Raw genomic sequence first — 21,228 nt, 5'->3', positions numbered from 1 at the left:
ATTTGCAGAACATCATCAAGAAAGTGATCGGACAAAAATTTGTGTACAAGTTTGTCTCCTTTCCTGAGATTTTAAAAATGGATCCACATGCTGTGGAAATCAGCAGAGAGAGCCTTTTGCTGCAGGACAGCGACTGTAAGATGCCTTCCGAGAGCAGGGATCAGCACAAGCACAGCTTGTCAGCACTGAAAAACACAAGCCGTAATGAATATATCCACTCTGGCCTGTACTCCTCTTTCACTATCAACTCTCTGCAGAACCAGCCAGACCCTTACAAGCCAATCAAAACAGAAAAACTGGAGGAGAAGTCAGAAGGAAACACGCCAGTCGAAGAAGTTCGGACTGTTATAAGATTTGTGACAAACAAAACAGACAAACAAGTTATGAGGCCCATGGTGTCGTTGCCTTCCACTTCCGAAACAGCAGCTGCCTCTGCTTTTCTCAGCTCATCAGTATCAGCTAAAATATCTTCCTTAATGCTACCCAACAGTGCCAGCATTTCATCTCCATCGTCATCCTCCTCCAGGTCGCCGTCTCTGTCTCCCACCTCACCCCTCCCTGCAGAACACAGGAGCCTCTTCCTTGAGTCCAGTTGCCACGACTCAGATTCCCTTGAGCCTCTGAACCTCTCCTCAGGCTCCAAGGCAAAATCTCCATCTCTTCCCCCAAAGGCTAAAAAACCCAAAGGCTTGGAAATCTCCGCCCCACCTATGGTTCTTTCCAGCACCGACATCGGTTCCATTGCCCTCAACAGCCCCGCACTTCCTTCGGGATCCCTGACTCCAGCTTTCTTCACTGCGCAGGTAAGACCTGCCTGTCTCCTGTACTCTTGCGTTATCCAGGTATTCCCTCCGTGTAGCCAAGAGTGTTAGCTCTATGGGTCTGTCATCATCTGATGGGAAAAAAAACTCCACATATGGGGAAGAGGGAAACATAACAGAGGTCTGAACAGAGCGGGGAAAGTAGGTTCCTCCTGGGGTTCCTACGTGAGTGTGGGAAAAGCCATCACAGTTCACAGACTGCCTGGAAGGATAACGAGATGGGCAGCCCTTAGTTAACATGAGTGAATCGCTTATCAGTTCAAACCAGCCTCCAGGTGTAAAAACAAGCAGGAAAAAGCCAACAAGAAAAACGCAGGGGTTTTGTAGGTCATGATTTGAGCGTGTGCATTGTGGGGTGCTTGGTTAGATTTCTGTGCTAGACGTTGTAGCCATTCAAACAGTGTGACCTTTTCATTAGTTTTTGTATATGGAGCAAATTATGTGGTTTCTAAGGCAAGGCTCTTAAGGCAGTTTTGATTTCCAGAGTTTTACAGATCCACAGCGTACTTGCCAGAGCTTCCTTTCAGCACAGACTTACTGAATAACCAGTAGGTTATTGTGTTCTTTTTAATCACATATTTGTGGTAAGATCAATGGCGAGTTCTCATTTTCAAGCAAGTCTAGGAAGAAAAATCTAGCAGTGCAGAGAAGAAGAAAATCACATAGATAATGACCTGATGAGTTCATTGGTGAGTTTTGTCTTACGCTACCACTGCAAAATTAGATAAAAAAATCCAAGAGTAAAATTATCCCAACGGGGAACACCCCCTAACATCCCCCCCCCCCCCCCCGAAATAAAAGTTCATGCAAATATTAGCATTGAATGAAACAAACTGAACAATAAATAAATAAATACAAAGGTGTGTGTTACAAACTCTCATTTACTTCGGGCTGTCTAGGGGTCACATTGTATCCAGAATCCCCTTACCTTTTCCCTGTTCGAAGAGGTTTTGCACGGATGATGCCTGCAGTGCAGCCAGGCGTTGGAGGTCTTTGAGCTGGCCGCGGGCAGCGTCGCGTGCCGGCGCGGCGCGAAGGCCTGGCAGAGGTGAGAGTGTCGGCAAGTGCTCTCGGCCAGCACAGCACAGCACTTGCTCTTACGGAGCTTTTCGGCTGGCTGCAGAGCAAGTTTGTGCAAAGCCGTTGCAGTTCAGACACACCTGTAAGCCACCGAGAGATGAAGCTGTGTCGCAAAGAAAGAGGATTTTGTGGGCCCTTATCTGTCATTTTTGGCGTCGTAAAGCCTTTAAGTGAAGTAATGTTTGGCAGGAAGAACAGAAGTGTGGCAAACCAAAATTGAGGTGCATTGACAGACTCTTATAACCTCTAACTGTGGTATAACCACAGTAAGTATTTTGCTCGTAGGGAGTAAATCTGACAAATAAATCGTATCAGATGCCAACCAGACACAATGACAGCATGAGGTATTACAAGCGTGCTTTAATCTACTGCTGCCCACAAAACTCAGTATGAACAGAGATTTCTTTCCTCATTTTGTAATTATGTCTTTGAACATTTAATTTTCTCATTCATCTATAAACTGGTGTACTTACTGCCCCTGAAAGACATAGAAGGGAATTAGGTAGATGATTGTGGCCCTCCTTTAGCAGGATGGCTAGATAAGGCTGTGATGACTGTTACCGAACTTAATGCCATTACAAATCTTTTTTTACAGGTTATCCTATCACAGAAGAGGCAGATGGCACTCATGTAGGGTAGTTCCTGGGCCCATTTATTTGAACTTTTGGCTATATAGCAACATAGCTTTTTTCCTCTCTTTTAGCCTTCTATTTCTAGTGTGGATAAGAAGCACGCTGCATCCTAAATACTTGACCTAGTGAATATAAAATAAAAACTGTATAACAACTGTGTTCAGATAACTGTAATGCCATAATGCAAAATAACTAAAGCCATAATTTAGGCTGTAAATGTGCAGTTTATCCCATTATCCTAGGAAGAGCGTGCATCGTATCTCAAACGATCTCTGATTTACCAGATCCCAGTGGCAGACACCTGCTGCCATGGGCAGGTGGAGAACAGGATGTCAGGCACCAGTTCCTGCTCCAGGAGTGACCTAGGTTCGGAGAAGGTCCTGCTGCCTGAGAGGGTATTTCAGATGGCTTTCCATTGTACCTGCTGGTCACGAGGAATACCCTCGGGTGGAGCCCTTTGAAAGGGCACGTGATATGCACAACGAGTTTCAGAACAGAAAAATGGGTTTGAAGATGTCAGTGCGTACAGTACCAGAAAAATGGGTTTGAAGATGTCAGTGCGTACAGTACCACACTTTGGCAGAGAAATGTCAGCTTTCCATTTGGTTAGCTTCAAAGAGAGGTATTTAGATTTCATTTGGTACTTGCTTCTTTTACAGATTACTTATGCTTGTTATTTTGTTGGCTCTCCCTTGGCCAATGTGGATATATAATTTTGACTCACTCTTTTTCTTCAGGCCTCTGCTTCAGCATTTGTAACATTTACAACATGCTGTTTCCTTACGGACAAAGCAGTGTGCCTGCAGGCAGCACGTGCGTGGTCTGTATTGTATCCACGTACACCATGCAGGCTCCAGCACGTGCCTAATGACCTGGGAAGTAATGTACATGTGACAGCACTTGTCTATTATCTGACAGCTAGAAGTGACAAGGAAGATTGTACTTAAACGCATTCTTTGTCAGAGAAGTCAGGAGCCATGAGCATCGTTGTTTAACATAATCCTCTCTGTGCAATGAATTATTTCTATTTAAACTGTTTCTGTGCTTAGATTATAATGATGTTTTTTAAGCAGGAATGTCCCACTGGGTTCCACATCTAATACCAGATGTACAGCTGCATGAGGGCAGAAAATGAAGTGACACATCAATTTCCGCATGTAATTTAAGGATAGCCTGTGTTGTGGTGGTGTTTACACTTATGTTTCCTCTGGTGGCTTTGATGCTTGGCTGATGGCGATACTGAGAACAAGCCTGGGAGGCCCTGTGCTCTTTTTGCATTAAATATTAGTGGATTTGGAGGCTTGCTTTGGCTGGCTCTTGGCTCTGGCAGAACTTGCAGACATCAGTGCTCTGATCATAAGAGGACACGAGCTTTTGCTTAGCACTGTTGTTAGGCATGTTAACATGCTTCCAGAGATGAATGGAGGACAGCTCAGTTGCAAATCTCTCTCCCTGAAGACTTGCTCTGGCTGTATCTAAGTAGGAATAAACACCTCCAAGTTTTCTTCATTATTCTCAGAAGACCCTCTCAAGAACTGCATTTTCAGTTCTGGTTATCTGCAGCTTCTTAGAGGCATTGGAGCTCTTAGTACAGTTGGCACAACACTGTGTCCTTAGTCGAATGTTGTTGGGTCTTGCTGCTTACATCTTTGGTTTTAAGGTTAGTAGGCTCTTCCGTAAGTAGATCTCTGAGTATTTATCCTGACCTAATTCGGTGTGTTCTTTGTCCGTCTTGTAAATCCCCATCAATAGCCGCTTGCCCGTGGAGCATCAGCTTGTAGTGCGGCACAGGAAAGGTGCTCTCACTGGTACTGCTGTTTTCCTGCCCCGTGAAAGCACCGTGGTGCTGGGAAGAGGGTATTTGTCAAGGAGCCATTCACAAGTGCCTGCTTGTGAAGTATTTTTTCTTGGATATCTTGACAAGAGCTGTCACTTGATGAGATCAAGACAGAAGTTTTCTCCTTGCCAGGCCTCCACCCACTCTTTGCCCCTTTTGTTGTCATCCAAATATATCCAAACCCTGACCTCACTGGCACTCCTGTGACCACCATCCTGCTGTTTTACTGCATGAACATCTTTTGTTTGCTGCTCCGTGTCTCTCCCGTCTCTTCTGCTGGTGTTAAACTAGTTGTTTGACCCCGTTGTGAACTCCAGTGCAGGCACGTCAGAGCAGGTCTGTATTCCCGTGCGTTTGCACAGAGCCTCAAGCACCACAGCCGATCCCTCAGGCGCTGCTTTGCAAATAATATGTCCGCCATGCTCGAAAATCCACAAGACCTGGTGCCCGCCTTTGTGAGCCTGCTCACCGCAGCGTCCTGGCAACGCGATGTGACAGCCCGCGGTGTGAGCAGTTGTTAAGTGAGCCCCCTGGTTGCAGCTGCCGTATGTGGGAGTTGTTGATATTTCTGGCCTGGTGGGAAGCTAGCAGGTAGCAGAATGCATGACGTGCTGGTTACTAGGGGGAGATACTCCTTGTCGTCTATCTTCTGTCTTCTCTACATATTTTAAAGTCTGGACAAACTCATGCCCCAGTTCAGCAGAGCACTGAGGCACTTGTCCTACACAGCAAAACATGTACTTACTTGCTAAGTGTGCACTCAAATTCCATTAAGTGCTTTGCTAAAAAGGTCTGATTTTGATAATTGGTATCAAGATTACTGGTGAGATTAACTCGTTATGCCAAATACTTTGTTCAAAACTGTCACATCACTTTCATGTTCTTTTTTTGGGAAAGATAAAAGTTACTCTGGATACAGAATAATTCATGGGATTCTTCCTTTGAATGGAGATTTGCATGTGCTGTAACTCTGCCTCCCCTCCAGTTGTGCTTTAGAAGGGCTGAGAGCATTCCCAGCCATCCTTGTGCACCGTGGCACTGGAAGGAGCCATCTCCGAGTTGGGAAAAGCCTTGGGTTCTTAGTTCTTGCCATTTTGGTTCTTTTCAAACAATTAGCTGTGCTCTGCACCATCCCTCTGGGCACCCAACCCATACACGGGCCTCTTGCAGCATCAGCCTGTGCACTGCCAGGTTCTTGAATCTGCTTCCATTTTGAAGAGGCGCCATCAGAGGAGTAAACTTCAAAGGCTGGCAGTGGCTCTTTTCGCTCCACACACAATTGCATTAATGCTTCAAAAGCTGCAGTCAGTTCAAGCAATTGCTGCCCTTCAAAAGGTAAAAAATTATTCTGAAGGAGACTAGGCTGTGTTTACAGACATTGGGGCGTGCATGAGATTTTATACCGTCGCATGAGCGTGGTTCAAATAAACAGTAACTGTGCTTCTCCTTCAGCAAATTGCAATAGAAATGAAATCAGTTTGCACATGAAGGAATATTAAATGTGCAGGTATCCAGTATTGATCGCTGTGGAGGCAGGATGCAGGCCTGGATGGGCAGTTGCTCGGCATGCTCTATGTCTGAATTCACTGGGAAAAAGCGCCTGTAGGTGAAGCGTAAGACTTTAGGGGTTGCGACTACTGTACGGAGCTGTAACTCCTGAGGCATGCATCACGGGGTGTTTTTTTTGTCTTGCAGACCCCAAACGGATTATTGCTGACCCCAAGCCCGCTGCTGTCTAGCATTCATTTCTGGAGCAGCCTCAGTCCTGTTGCTCCTCTGAGTCCTGCCAGGCTGCAGGGACCAAACACTCTGTTCCAGGTAGGTCTTTCCAATGCGCAGGTTTCATTTCTGAAAGTGCACGTGTGGAAGAGACACCAGGGAAACATCTCCTCACATCAGTCTGGAGCTTCTCAAATAGTCTGAGACAATATGGCAATTAATTGGCAATTTTAAAGAGAGGCCTATTTACTTGTACCCTCTTTAAACCCTTGGCAGCACAGTCAGAACCTACAGGGCAGTGTCCACTGCAGCAAGCACACACATCTTGTATGAAGGAAACAGAAGTAAATGCTGGACCCCAGTAAGAGCAGGTAACTGAGCGCTCAGAGCTTCAGGAGAGTGCAGACCGGTCAGGGACCAGCCAGGAGAGGGGTGGAACATGGGCTCTGAGAAAACCAAGACCAGTTTGGGTCTCACACAGTAAGGTGGGTGTAGGTTTATCCTTCTGTCTTAATGAGCTACTTCTCACACAGAAAAACAGGGTGTAGTTGTATTTACAATAAGGGCACTCTGAACCTGAAGGCTCCATTTCCAGTTCTCCTGCAAATTATCCATGCGTCCTCAACCAAGTTACTTCATACCTCTGAGCACAACCTCTCCGTATGTAACAGGAGAAAGGCAGCATTGTTCTCTCTCTCGTGGGTACTGGGAGAGTAAAAATCTCAAAGTTTTATAGAGATGTGGTAAATACAAAAGTTGTTAAGTAAACCGTGGTGGCCATAGCACTCAGCTGCAGCATTCACTTGAGGCTTAGGGAGAGGATGGTGGGGATGGTATTAGCAGCTCCAGCTGTAGCTGCTGCAAAACAGCTGATTGAGTAAGTCACAGAAGAAATTATGCTGATCAGCTGATTGGCAAGAAGCACAAGAAGCTGATGGCCATCCAAGCAGCTGAATAATGGAGGGACACCCCTGGAATGAACTCCCTGGCTGCTGTGGAGGGCCAACGCTAACAGAGGAGTGGGGCTGCTGCTAGACCAGGACCCTGTGTTTGTCTCTCAACCTTCAGGGAGACTGACTGCCCTACTCCAGGGCTGGGCTTTAGCTCAAGTGCTCTGCTCCGGTACGGTCCTCGCTGGGGTAGTAAGTCCTTCTACCTCCAGTGGGACAGCTGAGCATGGAGCTCTAGGGCTCCTTATTTGTGTTTCAGATAAACTCATTTATCCCTATTGGACCTTAGTTTTGCACACGTGGTTAAAAACAGCCAGACAGTTCATTTGAGAGGGCGGTGTCTGAGCCATGGCCTGGAATGAGCTTGTATGGACATACACTGGCCACCCCCTGCGGGAACTGAAAGTGAAGAGTGGCCTTGGCCCTGTCCCCTCTAAGAGGCCCAGCCAGCCTTCTATAAATTATGTCTGATTCAGGCAAAGGCCACAATGACAAGTCTGTAGAGAATAAGGATTTATTTTAACAGCCAAAAAGGAAGCGACAACCACAACTGAAGCCCGGCCAACCCCACTGAGAGCTTCTGGGTCATCCCGTGTAGGCGTTGGGGCAGAGCTGTCCCCAGGCTGCCTGCACAAGCCAGCCCGTGCTCCCTGCAGCTAGTCAGGGAGTGGAGGAAAGCACGGGAGCTGCTTTGCAGGTTGCTATTGCTTTCACCTGGTCATTTGCACTGGGAGTCGGAAGAACATTTGGTCAGTGTTAAGCCAGTCTAAATCCTTCCAGCAGCTAGAGGCCAGGGCAGCTCTGCAGCTGCCTGCCCGCCTCTGCGCTCTTGCCTGCTGGCTTGCATGGAGGAGAGATCAGGCTCCTATATTTCTTTTTCTTTCAGGTGTGTGCTGCTTTTCACAACTGCCTATAGTTCTTTAGTACTAGTATTTGTATAAGTACAAGGACCAGGATGGAATCCATCCACGTCCACAATCCAACTAAGCCCTGGACAGGCATATGTGAAAGTATGGTCACTCCCCTAATGAACCAGGAGCCTGTTCATAGAATCATAGAATCACAGAATCACAGAACGGTTTGGGTTGGAAGGGACCTTTAAAGGTCATCCAGTCCATCCCCCCTGCAATGAGCAGGGACATCTTCAATCAGATCAGGTTGCGCAAAGCCCCATCCAACCTGGCCTTGAATACTTCCAGGGATGGGGCATCCGCAACTTCTCTGGGCAACCCTTTCCAGTGTTTCGCCACCCTCATTGTAAAAAATTTCTTCCTTATATCTATTTTAAATCTACCTTCTTTTAGTTTAAAACCATTACCCCTTGTCCTATCACAACAGGCCCTACTAAAAAGTTTGTCCCCATCTTTCTTATAAGCTTCCTTTAAGTATTGAAAGGCTGCAGTAAGGTCTCCCTGCAGCCTTCTCTTCTCCAGGCTGAACAACCCCAGCTCTTTCAGCCTTTCTTCATAAGAGAGGTGCTCCATCCCTCTGATCATTTTTGCAGCCCTCCTCTGGACCTGCTCCAACAGGTCCATGTCTTTCCTGTACTGAGGGCTCCAGAGCTGGACGCAGTGCTCCAGGTGAGGTCTCACCAGAGCAGAGTAGAGGGGCAGAATCGCCTCCCTCAGCCTGCTGGCCACGCTGCTTTTGATGCAGTCCAGGATGTGGTTGGCCTTCTGGGCTGCAAATGCACATTGCCAGCTCATGTCCAGCTTTTAATCCACCAGTACTCCCCAAGTCCTTCTTGGCAGGGCTGCTCTCAATCCCTTCATCCCCCAGCCTGCACTGATACTGGGGATTACCCTGACTCAAGTGCAGGACCCTGCACTTGTCCTTGTTGAACTTCATGAAGTTCACACAGGGCCACCTCTCCAGCCCATCCGGGTCCCTCTGGATGGCATCCCATCCCTCAGGCGTGTCAACTGCACCACTCAGCTCGGTGTCATCTGCAAACTTGCTGAGGGTGCACTTGATCCCACGGTCTATCTCACTGATGAAGATATTAAACAGTACTGGTCCCAATATGGACCCCTGAGGGACACCACTTGTCACCGATCTCCATCTGGACATTGAGCCGTTGACCACTACCCTCTGGATGTGACCATCCAACCAATTCCTCACCCACCGAACAGTCCACCCATCAAATCTGTATCACTCCCAATTTAGAGAGGACAATGTTGTGGGGGACCGTGTCAAAGGCCTTACAGGAGTCCAGATAGATGACATCCGTAGCTCTTCCCTTGTCCACTGATGCAGTCACTCCTTCACAGAAGGCCGCTAGGTTGGTCAGGCAGGACCTGCCCTTGGTGAAGCCGTGCTGACTGTCTTGAATCACCTCCCTGTCCTCCACGTGCCTTAGCGTAGCTTCTAGGAGGATCTGTTCCATGATCTTCCCAGGCACGGAGGTGAGTGCTGTTCTGGCACTGCTGGATGCAACTATGTGCATACTCCCTCACAGAGCACATAGATGCTTATTAACTGGTAAAAACCTCTCCTTCGATGCTTAGAAGGTGACAGCAACTCCCATACACCTACGCCTATACGCCTTTACAGCCTAAGTAGAGCATCACTGAAATCTGCAGTCTCCTTCCACACAATTCACGTTGATATGTTGACCTACCTGGAAAGTCTTCCCTTTGAAGCCACGCCGCTATGTAATTAAACTTATTTTGATGTTTTGTCATTAGTTTGAAATTACCACATAACAGGAACAGCAAGAGACTTGCACAGAATTGGTTAATTCAAGAAAATGCAGCCAAACTTAAGGACTACCAAGTTATCTTGAATTAAGTGCTAACTAAATTAAGCGTATTTTCTTCATTACTGCTGCATAGACGGCAGCACTGAGAAGGTGTAGTCAAGTCCCAGATCCCCACTGCATGGAGGCGTATGAATAAAGAGCACCGTCCTGGCCCCAGGGGCTACAGAGACAGCAGGACGAAGAACAAGAGAGCTGGGTTGGGGTGGAGGCCAGGGGAAGGATGAAATTGTGACGTTGGCATCGTTTGCATCTCGGGCCGTAGTGCCAGCATGCCACCCGCCTCGACAGACACCACAGATCACACAACCCTCTTTTTGTTAGCTTTAGAAATCCCATGAAACATGTTGTAATTTACATGTCTCACTTTAGAAACCTAGACTAGAAAAGCAAGAGCTTGTAATCAAGTTCTGTGTTTTAATTAATCTTGGCAGAAGCGATGGAAACATTTCCTGAGATTTGGTTTGGTTAAAATAGTGGTATCAGCCAGTCCGGGCCACGCCAGGAGCGTGGTGCCAGCCCCCGCAGCACGCTGCTGAGCCTGCGCTGCTCGGCGTGGTTTTCAACTGAACGCTGGAAGACAGGTATCGTTAACTAACATTTTAGTGGAAGAGCAATCCTGTTACAAGCAGATTACATGCACGTGTAGAGGTTGATTACACCACAGTTGGCTGTTGAAGGACTGATCTGATAAGGGGTAAAAATACACCATACCCTTGAAGTCAGGAGCTCTGTTACTCAGCTCTGTCTCTCAAGCCAACAGAAACCCAGCGCGGGGCGCTCGTGGAACTGGGCCTGGAGGCCAGATCGGTATCTACCACTGGGATAATTCCTGCCTCATGCTGCAGCAAGTTTATTCCACCTACTTGCTTTGCTTTTTCTCAGGTCAGATGTTAAGAACGAGTCAATACACGTCACTGCAGGCAAGTTGCAGTCAGGATGCTGTCATGAACTAGGACTACACGGCTTATGTATTGAATTAGTATTTTTTGCGCAGTATTTCAAGAAGTAGGAGGTCAATACTAAATTACAATGTATTCTGCTTCACATACTGAATGATCCGGCGTACCTAGTTTACAGTTTCTTAATGAATACAAAGAGAAACTCTAATTACTTGAGAGTAATTTTCCCCAGTTTTGTATTCACAATTGTACTTTTTCTGCCCTAAAACTACATCTCAACTTTCACTTTTGCAAAGCTCTTTCCTGCTTAGCTTTTACAAAGGGCAGATGAAAAGCATGGATTTTAATTAATATTTTGTAGATGGATAACCATTTTTGGAAGCAGAATGGATGGCAAAGATTGCTCTCTAGCAATTCACTTTCCCAGGCTGATGATAGCTGTATTGTTATGTGAACTTTTATACAAAATACAGTCAATAATAGGTTTACACCCCCCCATACGTTTATAAATTTTTCAGGTTTCATCCTCTTATTTTACATTCCTAATGGCTGAGGCAGGCATTTGGTATATATCCTCCTGTGCAGAAATGACAAGTCTTGAAACCATCTGGAGGCGGTTGCTAATGCTAAATGCATGTGCTTCTGGGCTGAATGCTTCGAGATAAGGAGTAATTTTTACCTTTTGGCCTCTTACAGTTTCCAACTCTGCTAAATGGTCACATACCAGTGCCACTCCCCAGTCTGGACGGAGCCTCTTCTCCAGTACTGCTTTCTCCAAACGCTCAGAAATCCTGATGATGCCTCATCACACCAAGGACTTATTGGTGGATTTAACACTTCATTCCTATGGGCTAGTTTTTCCTGTGTCATGAGAAGGACATTGTGAAACCCTCTATTACTTTGGTTTGCACTTTTCATTACATGGATAATCTACTTTTATTATGTTAGCATTTTTAAACAGTGTTTATATATAAAAAGTATATATAAATCTGTTTTGCATTAAATGAATTATAATTTTTTTATATCATAGCTCTCAAGTGTTGAACACTTCTGTTGTTGATGAAGTACTTTTCTTAATGGATTGCAACAATGTATCTAATAAGGATGTGAAGCTTCTTTTTAATCCCTTTTTCTGCATATTATGCATTGTGCTTGTGTAAACTATAACCGGCTGTGCCTTCTTTTTGCATAATGTCATGTAAATGATTTATATATTTTCTAGTATTAAGATAAAAAGTTGAAAAACAAAACTAGTATTGAACAGCCCTATGGTAGTATTTCAGTATTTTCTCCACAGATAGGCCATATGATGCAGTGTATTCATGTAACTTTGTATTAAGTGCTTTCAAATTGTATAAGAATAGCCTTATAATTTTTCTTTGCTGAAGTGAAAAACGTCATCAACGTTACAGTCAGGAGATGCATTTAGGAGTAACAAAGCCACGTTTACAGGTTTATGCCCAAGTTCTTCTGTGGAGTTGCAAGAGGGAGGAACTGGGCTGTGTATATTTGTGAGGCATTTCCAGCATTTGAGAATACTTCTATAGAAAAGGAGACGTTGCTCACAACTTATTTGGCCTACACTTCTTACGAACTGTCAACATTACAGCTGGAAAGACTGCAGGCATCTCTGTCCTCCCAGGGAATGGGGATCATTCCCGACAGAGAATTTCCAGGTGCTTTGTTCAGTCGTGCCAAGTGCCTTCTACTATTTCCCTGGAAAGGTTATTCTGGCTACTAAAGCTCAGAAGGTCGCATTTCCCTTTCCCCCAAAGCTGGAGAAGTTACAGGACTGTAAATTAATGCCTGGTGCTTGTCAAGAGGCATACTGTACGTGTGGGATGTTTATGTATAAACATCTGAATTCTGGATTAAAAACCAGCACTGTGTTACTATATACTTGCAACTTGAACTTACTGGGTATGTCCTCTACCTTGAGGTGATGGCTTAGTCATCTAAATGTCAGGTTGGGATTAGGCTAGACTCCCTGGCACCACAGATTCTAATCTTGGCAGGGCTGATGCAAATCTTCAGTTTTCTGAGGTGGCTAAATTGGGTTGAATGCAGCTTTACCATGTAGGTTTTTCAGATGAGACCTTCAAAAACCAAACCAAAAATCAGAATCCTGTTTGCTACAGGTCATTAGAGCTTCTACTTTGCTTTCCGGCCAGGTGGCTGGTCAAAAGTCTGTTCTCTTTGAAATTTATGCAGTGAGTTGTCTGCTGATTTTCTGTTTGGATGCATTTCAGTGATGATGTGTGTAGTTAATTGTAAAGTGCTTTTGGATCCTTCAACCTGAAAGGTGCTAAATAAACATTTTATTAATGCAGTTCTGATGTTGAAAAGCCATTTCTGGGGCAGAGGTAGTCTGACAAAAGACAGCAGGAATGTTCCTGAGGCTTCTGGGTTGCACAACCAAAAACGACTCCTCAGTTTCACTCGCAGTAATTAACGGGATAAAAAACTGCCATATCTGTATGAAGTACCAGTGCTGATAAACAGAGCAATTAGGTGCAAGACATGAGGAAAAAGAATGAAACACATGGGAAGTCATTCACCTGAATCAGCGTTTTAAGAGCTCCAAGAGGTACCACCCCACGGAGTCAAAACCAGAAGAATGCAAAAATTGAGGAGTGAAGGGAAATGCTATGCTAAGTAAAATCAGAATAGGCTGGAAGAAAAGGCAGCATGTAACTGATGGGATGGGCTGGTCTAGTGGAGATGAAAGCACACGGGCTTGCAGGTTGAACATTGCTCTTTCAGTGGATTCCTCCCAGGTACACAGAATATTTTTCAGTAACCAAATTACAGAGAGGCAATTATTCACACTCGAGAAACAGCTCTCGTCTCATTTTTAAATAAATGTGAATGCCCACTCCCGTGAAGTCTTGCCTTGTACGCGCCAGTATAGCTAATGGGAGAACAAAGCAGAGAGATGAAGTGTTTCTCACTATGAGTTTAGAAAGTAAAGACTCATGAAAATTTGGTCTTTGACTTAGTGAGAAGTATTAAATACCACACTGCAAAAAAACAGATGAACATGAGAGGGGGGAGCGTGTGACAGAGAAGAGATTCTTAAAAAGCATCCAGATTCTCATGACTTTGTTTCTTCCAAGGTTTTACTATTAATAAGGCAGATTTTTTTCTTTTCAAAAGGCTCAGAACGCCTCAACACCGCCCTCCCCTCCCCTCCCACCCTCCTCCCCCTTGAGTGATTTTGTTTTTCTTTTAAAGATAGCAGAAAATAGCAATTGTGGGACAAAAATCTATTTCAGCGAATCGAAATAAAGGATCTGAAAGAATCCAATGAAACTCAGGGGAAGACACCCAGAAACAGGAAAGGAGTGCTGTCCTCTCATCTTTCAGAGAATAAAAAACAGCGACAGAACACATCTTCACTTGCTAGTTGACTTTTCAGTTAAAAAAAAAAAAAAAAAGCTTGTCAAAATGAAATCTGCCTTCCAAATTGGTGAATTATGTGGAACAAAAATGCTTCCTACTGGGGACAAAATGAAATATTTATACAAATAAAGCCCAGCCTCTCAAGTCTAACACTTACCTAAACCACTAGATTATTATGCCTTATGCTTCAAAGAAAATATTCTATTGGTAATTTTCTATTGAATTTTATTAACAGATATCTTTTTAACTATAGAGAAAAATGAAATAAATGTTTTTAAAATAAATACTGTGAAAGTGTCAATATTTCTGTGGCATGGAGAGCTCCAAGCCAACAATCCTGGGGAACAAAACGGGAGTTATTCTCTCTTCAGTATTCTTGGTACTAATTGCAATTTGATCATACTTGAGGGATTTTTTTGGGATAGATTTACACTTCATTCATACTTCAGCAATACACAAAAAGTTTTTAATATTATATAGGCTGGGTGCACGATTAGGCTCTTTTTTGGCTTACCTTTACATTGTTTTGTTAGAAAAGCAAGTATCCACCAGCAGGGCCACAGCTACCGGGCAGCTTTGCCAAGAGATGGCACGCATCCTCTGCCCTGGCACAGGTAAGTGGCTTCAGGTCTAAAGAAAACTTTCAAGGTGGGGAAAACAGCGATGGGTGATAACCAGCTACAGAAAAAGCAAGATTTGACACATGTCCATTACGTCAACGAAGAACAATTTGTTTTGTCTGAAGAAAACCAGTCTCATCAGACAGGCACTTGCCAATCTGGAAATACCTACCAAAGAAGGAGCGAAGTGTCAACAAGATGACTGTTTAAAGGGGAGGTGGTCCTTTAAAACAGACTATAGCATTTAATTTTAACAGAACAAGTCTCTACATTAAGAGGCTGTGTGATCTTGTGCCTACAGGAAGCACCTTCAGAAGCCATCGTGACTACCAAATGAATTCAGAACAGGCACGGTAGCTACACGTAGTCTTTTAAGTAAGGGCATCACTGTTTCCTTCTGATCTCGAGACTGCCTCTATATCCTGTAGCATAAACAAACACAGGGCACTCAGATTTAAGCAAACCTCTACGAAGTCGTCGGAAAACTACAACTTTTGAAATCCCTTTTAGCCCCAAACTGTAACTGCTCTTTACCAATTAATATGTTGAGTGCTCTGCCTACACGGATGGAGTACAAACCTATTTCTTGAGGGCAAAGAGATTGACAGCATTAGTGAGGAGGAGTATAAATTTATTTAAATGAAAAAAAGTAGAATGAACCTCAGCAAGGACTCTGGAGGAATCAGCATCACGGCCTGCCTTGGGGCGGGTATTTGTAGAAAAGCATCCTAGAGGAGAGGAATCTAGGATATGTTGGTTTTTTTCCTTGAAAGATTCCCATCGGTTCACGTTCACTCTGCAAGCAGCGCGAATGGATAAACGTAACCTTAAATTATTCCTCACGTGGCTCCAGGCCAGCTGCCTCCTCCTGCAAGTTAAAGAAAAGGACATGGAAGAAGGGAAAAAAAGTCTTTGAAAAAACAAGCTCAGTGTGTGAAAGAGGAGGAGCAGGCAGCGCTGCCGCTGCTGCGCGGGGCGTGGAGGGAGGTGCTCCGCAAGAGCGTCTTGGAGAGGGGACGGGGAAGAGCCTTCTCCCCGGTCTGCAGCCTGCAGTGATGGTGTTTCCATCAGCAAGAAGATCCCACTGCTGCAAATGAAGGAACTTTATAGCTCTCTGGGGAAAAATGTGTTTCAAGGTACGGCATCTGTGCTGAACCAGACTCGTATTTCATGAGGAGGACTGTAAGAGCAATCTGCTCAGGCAGGCCTGCTTCTTAAGTGATTTTTGAGGATGCAGCCAGGACAATAAATTAAGCAGTTATTTACATCACTAAGTATGTGCACACGTATGCATTCACAGCTTAAGTTGGGGCAAAAATTACAGAACTTAAACAAGTGAAGGGATGTTAGAAAACATGTGAAAATAATGGAAAGTTGTAATGTACACGTTTTTCCACTGGCACCAATTGTTTTCTTTCAGTTAACGAGAGAGGCGCGGTACAGCCCAGTGAAAATCACACACACAAGATTAAAAAAAAAAATCTAGAATAGCTAACCTCTAATCCCAGTTCTGACAACACGGATTTCCACTGTGGCCGAGAACAAGGGTTTGATTTCTCTGCAACTAAACTCCACAGATGAAAAGGCTGTATGGTATGAATTACAAAGCCCACGTATCTACTTGGCTTTTATACTTTTCAAAATCATCCTACCTGTACAGCCAGAGCTTGCTTTACAAGGTACCAATTAGCTAAACAATTGTACAGCGCTTCCTTTATTTTATAATCTATACTTGTTATCTTGTCAGTCTCTTAAATCGGTCTGACGTGGATGTTGGTGAGATACGTGGATGTTGCTGACCCACATACAGGCCAAAAAGCAGCATTAAATCTCTAACGGCCCAGTCTCTGAAAAGGAATAAAAAAATCCGTATACAGTAAGTATTCAAGTTTCTCCCCAAATTTAAGAGATTTCATAGAAATGTTGCATTTGTTTCAAAGCCAAACTTTACTAAGGGAAAAAAGGTGTTGAAATGTGCTAACAAGGTGCACAAATTATTTCAGCCCTACCCCTTCGTGACCGGATAAAATGACCAAATGCCTGTGACCACATGTTGTCACAGAAAAGGTAAGTTCTCATTTTTCTTCAGGGTCACCATAGGCTACAGCTGTGCATTTCCACATCCTCATTTGTTTGGATTTCTTTCAAACCTGACCTTAATTCTGGGTATTTCCTGGGTTTATAATACTTAGCTTGGGGATATTTACAACATACCTTTCATATATTTTGTCCTCAACAACTGAATGTATTCTTAACCTTAATTCCCCCTTAACATTGCAAAACAGAAACAACGTACCTTTAATACACTGAAAAACTCATGTGCAAACAACAAGCAAGCAGCCCGAAGAATGCTACCTTGCAGCGCTTCAAATGATTTGCAAATACAAAGTATGTTGATTCTTTAATAATTGTTTATTTTAACTTTTATTGCCCAATTCAGGGATACACTCTGGCTACTTAATGCTGTGGTAAAGCAGCACAAAAATAACACAGCCGTGTTGAGATGCACGTTCCACTAGAGCATTGCTGAGCAGCTGGTTTGCCCCTTCAGGCTCCCGCTCTGTCCTCTCCTGTCCGTTCCCAGCCGCCACCCACCCTCTCTCCCCTTCCACCTTCACCTGCGTGTGCACGCAACCTCATCGCCACCTGCCTCTTTCCCGTCTTCAAGCCCACCGTATTCCTGCACGTACCTATGCACGCACCTTGGCATTCCTACCCTGGGGTAGATGGGATACACCTCGTTATCTTCTAAAAAGAATTACTTCATCAGCAACAACTTGCAGGCCATTTCTCATTAACTGATCACTCACCTTCAAGTGAAGGTTGTCATAGCAAATCTTGAAAGTCATCCCTTTTTAGTGACTATCTGCTTGGTTTTCATCATGGTTGAGGTCTTCTCCCAAAAAGACCAACGGTCCCTACAGCTCTCGGGGACAGTGAAACCAAGTCCATGGTGCCTGATGCTGTCAGGCAGGAGGCAGAACACTGAACTGCACGAAAAGGATGTCAGAGAAATGCCCAGCGACTTCAGACTCGCTGACTACTGCCCCAAACAGGCAGCTGCCACGGAACTGTCTCTGCTGATGCAGGAATTTCAATTATAGACAATAAAAACAAAACAAAACAAAAAACTAGCTTGACCACAGATGCCGAGTTGCTTAAGAAATGCATTCTTTAAAGCTACCTCCTAATGAAGAAAACCGATTCACTTGTAGGTCCTTAGAAAAAATCTCTTTATAAAGAGAGTGCTTTAATTTTATGGAAGATCTTTTCATCTGTAACAAAAAAGCTGAATTCCTACTTAAAATGGAAACCTCCTTTTGTTAGCTGCAGCTGATGCCTTTCTAAATTTATTAATGCACTTCATTTTACCAGTTAAACCTTTAAGTCCTTTACTCATTAGTGCCACATTATTACTTGTTTTATAACCTATAAAGTATTTCTGTTCTAGAAATGCTAAATCCCACATTTACCCACAGTGAACATTTAATCTATAGCTTCACTACTTTGTAAAAAAAGGAGATGTTTTTCTGATACTTCTTTCTTCAACACCATCACGTCTACAACGTATTTCCTACAAAGTTAATCAGTATAAAATCTAGATCAGATCCATAGCTACTATAAAAAAATATATAACAACTATTTCAGGACAAAGGTTTTTCATCAGTGCCAGATCTGCCTCCGAGACACACGTAAGGGCCCCACTGGTATCAGTGGGAGACCCACGCATGTACCCGAGACACGTATTACGCTCCTAGACCTCGGCAAGACTTCCGATACCAGGCGACACGCAGGACTTGCTTGCTAATAATTAGACTACGGACCATGTCTACAATAAGATCCTGAACGGCCTCAGTCGCGGATGAGCCACATTACCTTCCACTGCCACTACTTCTGCGTTGCACGAATCAATAAGCGGCCAAAGTTAAAACTGATGACTCCCACAACACACCGAGCTAGCTAAACATTTCCAACAATGCCCCAAGAACCGCAAGTTCACTTAGTCTGTATTTTTAACAACACAGGGCCTTTGTTATAAATTTCAAAACAAAACCAAAGAATTCCACATAATATTTATACTTTCAAAAGTACAATATTAATACAGGTCGGTCAGTTAGAAATAACAGCAGTTTGTTAGGTCTACAAGATTTAACGTAAAACCGGTTTACAAATGCTGAAAAGCAGTAGTGGTCCAATAGTCACCATTACACATGAATTTCTCTCTTCCAGAAAATAAAAAAAATCCCAATTCAAATTTACCAGTATCAATGAAATATTAATAAAACACCCCCAAACATGCCACAATCACTATTCACAAATAAAGTTAAAATGAAATATACAAAAATTCACTTAATACTGTTAAATAACAATAAACTACAAGATTTCCTGAACAGAAATGGTAGGACCCCTGAATGTTTTACAGTGAATGTCAGGAAAAATTAAGTTACCTATGACTATTTTCATGATATACCAGCCAAAGATTTACATGACCATTTCAAAATATACCAATAAAGATTTACAGTCTCTTTAAGATGCACTAAACAAATAGGTTCATAAAGGTGAACACAAATGCTTAAAAATACTGTAACCATCACCAAGGGTGTACTTATGATACTCACTGAGATGCATAAGCATAGTAATAACATGTTTACTATCTCTGGTAAACAGATAACATCTAAGATCTGAAAAACTCTCTAAGTTCCCATTGTAAAAGCTCCGTAGTATAGTGAGTTCTTATCAAGTACAAACTTGCATCTTTCCAGTTGATTTCAAGTGAATAATGCAAAAATGGGAGAGCAACAAGGTGGGAAAAGTGTGACATTATTCCCATGTTCTTGTAATCAGTTGCCCTGTTCCTCTGTAATGAAATTCGAAATTTCAGAAGTAAGCCAGGGTCCAACGTATATGAATCGTCTTTTCACTATTTGTATTTCTAAGTTAAAAACAAGGTAAAAAAGTCATTGCTTCTGCAGGCCTCGTATGCACAACAACGTGCAAATATCTTATGCTGGAGTAAGCCTGACAAAATTTATCATCCAGTCTCCATGCTCTAATTTATCGATAACTAATGTAGGATCTGAGAGCAAAGAATAGTTACTGTTCACTTGTTTGAATCAACTTTCACACCATGTGCTTTTCAAAAACATAATATGCATTATAATTTTTCAACTACTTCAACACATATTTCCAATGTTAAATAAGGAATTAAGTGCCATGAACTTAGAGCATTAAAGATGGTTCACCTATAGCCAAGCAAAGCTATGTTTACATTCCAGGAAACACTGCAGTTTAAGAAATACAAAAAAACCCCGCAGCAGTAGAACATTTTATGAAGAGAAACAGATGCATTCACATATTATAAAGCCATTGCAACTTCTTCAGGCATGGAACTGTTGTGTTAACTATACAGACAGTAGTTATTTAGCAGCAATGATTCCGCAATAAATAATGCACTGTGTTTCTCAGTCCTGCACAAAAATTGCAGCTACAGTTACATCAACAGCTGTAACCTACTGGCTCTAGTGGCAGAGGAGACCTTAAAACCAACTGTACAAAAAATTGTCACACTGTGACAACAAATATAAAAACATAATCTGCAGGTTGGAAATAAAAAGACTCCACTGTGAAGAGGACAGTGTAGACAAACTGCGATTCCAAGTCCACCAACAGAGAGCACTGCCTTCAGATCCGAGTCCTTGATTGATAGGATAGGCTTGGGCTCGACTCTGCATCGCCCACTTTAAAAAAGCATGCTCTGCCTTCTGTTCTTCCCATGTCCTACAACAGAACACGGACCATGGTAAGAAACCGACGCGTTCGCACAACAGACTATTCAGTTATTATCCACATCTTCTGTCTCTCTTTTTCAAGAGAGTATCTTTTGTGCTTAAACCAATACCAGGAGCTCTTTTTAAACTGAACTTGTTACACTTTTTAAAATTTTTTTCACTTTGCCACCATTTATCCACACAGTAATGGTTTGAAACTCCAAGACGTTCTCATATTAACAGTCCCTCTGCCCATACCTAGTAAAACTCACCTCCTTCTACGCATTTAGCTTACGTCTCTCTACAGGAATCTGAGCAAATAATTCTTGATATTTGTTTGAGTACATTCACACAAACCAATTTAACAAAGTATTTTTCAGTTCCGAATGTCTCTGGCACAGCATTCCATTTGCAGGTATGAGAAAACATTAAGCTTTCCATACCTGTCTCTGGGTAAGTGGAATTTCGAAAGCCAGGGTCTTTTTGCAGCTGAATCTCTTTTAGACTGAATATTGAAACACCTGGAATGTAACAAAGACATTAATTCATATCCAAACATAAATATGCTTTATTGAACAAAGTTCTATTTTAATTATACAGTTTAGATTAAAAAAAGTTTCCTATTCCCAAATATTTAGGTCAAGATATACCAGACTTCTTTAATAGATTAGACTTGAGAGTTTTTCCTTAAGCAATGTACTTAGTTTAATGTACTGTCTTAACAATACTCTGCTACTTT

The 21,228-nt window shown here is 43.2% G+C and overlaps 2 protein-coding genes across 6 annotated transcripts in view; one reads left to right on the top strand and one right to left on the bottom strand.

The window, feature by feature from the left end:
- Positions 1-13,028, top strand: part of ELK3 (ETS transcription factor ELK3) — a 41,736-nt gene extending 28,708 nt beyond the window's left edge. For both annotated transcript variants that reach the window (XM_082311164.1, XM_082311163.1), the window contains 3 exons: positions 9-803; positions 6,066-6,188; positions 11,396-13,028. In XM_082311164.1, the coding sequence (XP_082167290.1) occupies positions 78-803; positions 6,066-6,188; positions 11,396-11,494 (948 nt within the window). In that variant the 5' untranslated portion in view covers positions 9-77 and the 3' untranslated portion in view covers positions 11,495-13,028. The remainder of the gene's footprint in view (positions 1-8; positions 804-6,065; positions 6,189-11,395) is intronic.
- Positions 13,029-18,782: 5,754 nt separating this feature from the next.
- Positions 18,783-21,228, bottom strand: part of CDK17 (cyclin dependent kinase 17) — a 95,161-nt gene continuing 92,715 nt past the window's right edge. For all 4 annotated transcript variants that reach the window (XM_082310971.1, XM_082310970.1, XM_082310969.1 and 1 more), the window contains 2 exons: positions 20,933-21,010; positions 18,783-20,499 (listed from right to left, as the gene is read on the bottom strand). In XM_082310971.1, the coding sequence (XP_082167097.1) occupies positions 20,462-20,499; positions 20,933-21,010 (116 nt within the window). In that variant the 3' untranslated portion in view covers positions 18,783-20,461. The remainder of the gene's footprint in view (positions 20,500-20,932; positions 21,011-21,228) is intronic.

The sequence above is a fragment of the Platalea leucorodia genome (genome assembly GCF_965183815.1).
Source record: "Platalea leucorodia genome assembly, chromosome: 4".
In the NCBI taxonomy this organism is placed as follows: Eukaryota; Metazoa; Chordata; class Aves; order Pelecaniformes; family Threskiornithidae; genus Platalea; species Platalea leucorodia.
The sequence above is the reverse complement of the archived record's forward strand: the minus strand, read 5'-3'. Positions and strand labels throughout refer to the sequence as shown.